Source organism: Helianthus annuus, chromosome 9 (assembly GCF_002127325.2).
Source record: "Helianthus annuus cultivar XRQ/B chromosome 9, HanXRQr2.0-SUNRISE, whole genome shotgun sequence".
Classification (NCBI taxonomy): Eukaryota; Viridiplantae; Streptophyta; class Magnoliopsida; order Asterales; family Asteraceae; genus Helianthus; species Helianthus annuus.
The window spans coordinates 145,507,480-145,509,922 of NC_035441.2; the positions used below are offsets into that span (position 1 = coordinate 145,507,480).

At 34.1% G+C, this 2,443-nt stretch overlaps 1 protein-coding gene across 1 annotated transcript; it reads right to left on the bottom strand.

Moving 5' to 3' along the window:
• Positions 1 to 585: 585 nt before the first annotated feature.
• Positions 586 to 1,008, bottom strand: LOC118481793. The gene has a single exon (XM_035977065.1). The coding sequence runs from the start codon at positions 1,006 to 1,008 to the stop codon at positions 586 to 588; it is 423 nt and encodes a 140-aa protein (XP_035832958.1).
• Positions 1,009 to 2,443: the final 1,435 nt, after the last annotated feature.

A 2,443-nucleotide genomic window follows, 5' to 3' on the forward strand; every position in this document is an offset into this window, starting at 1 on the left:
AAACTATACTACAACACTAACCTATATCATCACAAATCAACACCTTTATCATGTATGTCATTTACCAACCAAGCATTGTAATATCTAGAAACATAAAACACTAACCGGATGGTGTTCGGATTTGAAGAGTCAATGAACCAACTGCCGAGTGGTAATCCCGAGCTTGATCCGACAGTTTTGGTGCTACCGGTTGAATCCGAGAGAGAGAGAGGACGGGAGGTTTGTGGTGGTGTTCTAGGGTTTTACTGAGAGAGAGAGAGAGAGAGAGAGAGAGAGAGAGAGAGAGAGAGTGAGTGTAAGGGAAATGTGGATGATGGCATGGGTTTATATATATCAAGTGGTGCTCCCTAATGGGTTCCGAGTGGACCAAAGGAGGTCCATGGCCCAACCGGCCCACTGTTTTACTGTTCACTCGAGACCGGGTGGTCTCGAGTCGTGGTCTCGGTTCACTACTACTTATACACACACATATCTATATTTATTACATACACGTTATCAACACATAGCACATCAAAATATTTCACATCTTCCATTTAATATTTCATACGTACACACTGTTAATACAAGAGAGTTATTCGAGAAAACCTAGAGTGTCACAATATCATTCCAGTTATGTTGAATGGCCGCCATACCTGCTCTATCTCTAACACCTTCCCAAACACTAGAAGCATAGGCACACTCAAAAAACAAGTGTTCGTGTGAGTCCGGCCCAATAGTACACAGCGAGCAGCACATAAGGTTGAAATTCGCATTACCCATTGAGTTCCATCGGCTCATGATATCTTGTGTCTTCAATTTCCTATTAACAATCAACCACATAAGAAATGCGTGTCTAGGAATAGCTTGTGGAAACCACACAACATTTGCCCAAGGAACATCATCTTGAATCATCCGAATATCCTCCCAAGCCGTAGATGTAGCAAAGACTGTATCAACCCCTTGTCGAGTTCTCCAACTAATCTGGTCCTTACGCATCGGATCAAGATTCAAGTGTTGAACATTTTGCATCACAGGAAACCGATTGACCCAGTCTTGTGGCCATACCCATTACCCTTCCACAAGAACATCGGATCAAGATTCAAGTGAAGATTTATCTTTAAATGAACACTGATGCACTATTTACTTGTTATAATATTTTACTTTGTTTTCTTATTTTTGCATAAATGTAACTTTATATTATAAATAATAAACGATAATACAATTATTAAGTATATATCAAACGGGAACCTTTGATTCATAATCTACTATAACTTCAATCACCGAACTCCAAAATATATATATCTACACATAGTAAAAATAAACGTTTATCCGATAAATGATGGGTTTAAACCAATTATAACAGTACGCGTACCATTATAGCGATTCTTCTAAAAAACACTTACAATTTGATAGAAGCATATGCCCGACCTAAAATAATTATTTAATTTAGTGAAAAAGAAAACAATAATACAATTATTAAGTGTATATCAAACGAGACACTTTGATTCCTAATTTACCATAATTTTAATCACCGAACTCCCAAGTGTGTATATCTACTCATAATATCTAAATTTTGTTTAGAATTATTTATAGAAAGACAAATATTCTTATCTAATTTTTTGTTTAAAATTATTATTATTATTATTATTATGATCATAATAAAAACAAACGTTTATTCTTATTTGAATATTTTGTTTAAAATTATTATTATTTAATATAAGAGATAAATAAAAAAATAAGATGAGAAAGCATTGCGTCCAAAAAAAAAATTTCATTTATTAGTATAGGAAGATTTACCCTGATGAAAAGATATGTAATGAGATCCCAAATCATAAAAGAATTTGAACTTTGATATGATATATGTGTTAAATTTCAAATTCAAGATTTGTTTTGGGTTTTTTAATCTTACTATTTAATATAATGAGTAAATTACGTTTTTGGACCCTGTGGTTATGTCAGTTTTACTATATTAGCCCAAAATAAGAATTTTTAACGTATTTGCCCCCATTGTCCCTATATCTAACTATTTTGACCCCTAATTCTAACCAAACCTCAACTCTGGTTAACTTCTTGGTCACATGGGTTGCACATGATGGGTAAAATTGTAATTCCCCCCCCCCTTTTAATGACTTTGTAAAAAAATCCCACATCTTCAACCAAACATCATCATCCCCAGATCTTCATCTTCAACCATCATCATCATCCCCAGATCTTCAATTAAATCTAACCCAGATCTTTAACGAACATCATCATCTTCAACCATCATCATCATCCCCACATAAACTTCAAACACAAAATCTAACCCAGATCATCATCATCATCATCCCCACATAAACAACATCCAAACACCCCCTAAATTCCTAACACAAAATTGTCAAAAAAAACATAACAAAATACAAACCTGAAGATGAAAATCCACATAACAAAATACAAATCTTACAAAATAAAATCTAATATCCCAAGA

What these genes read in the sequence shown, in the direction of transcription:
- LOC118481793 (XM_035977065.1), bottom strand. Translation starts at nt 1,008, where the DNA reads ATGCAAAATGTTCAACACTTGAATCTTGATCCGATGCGTAAGGACCAG.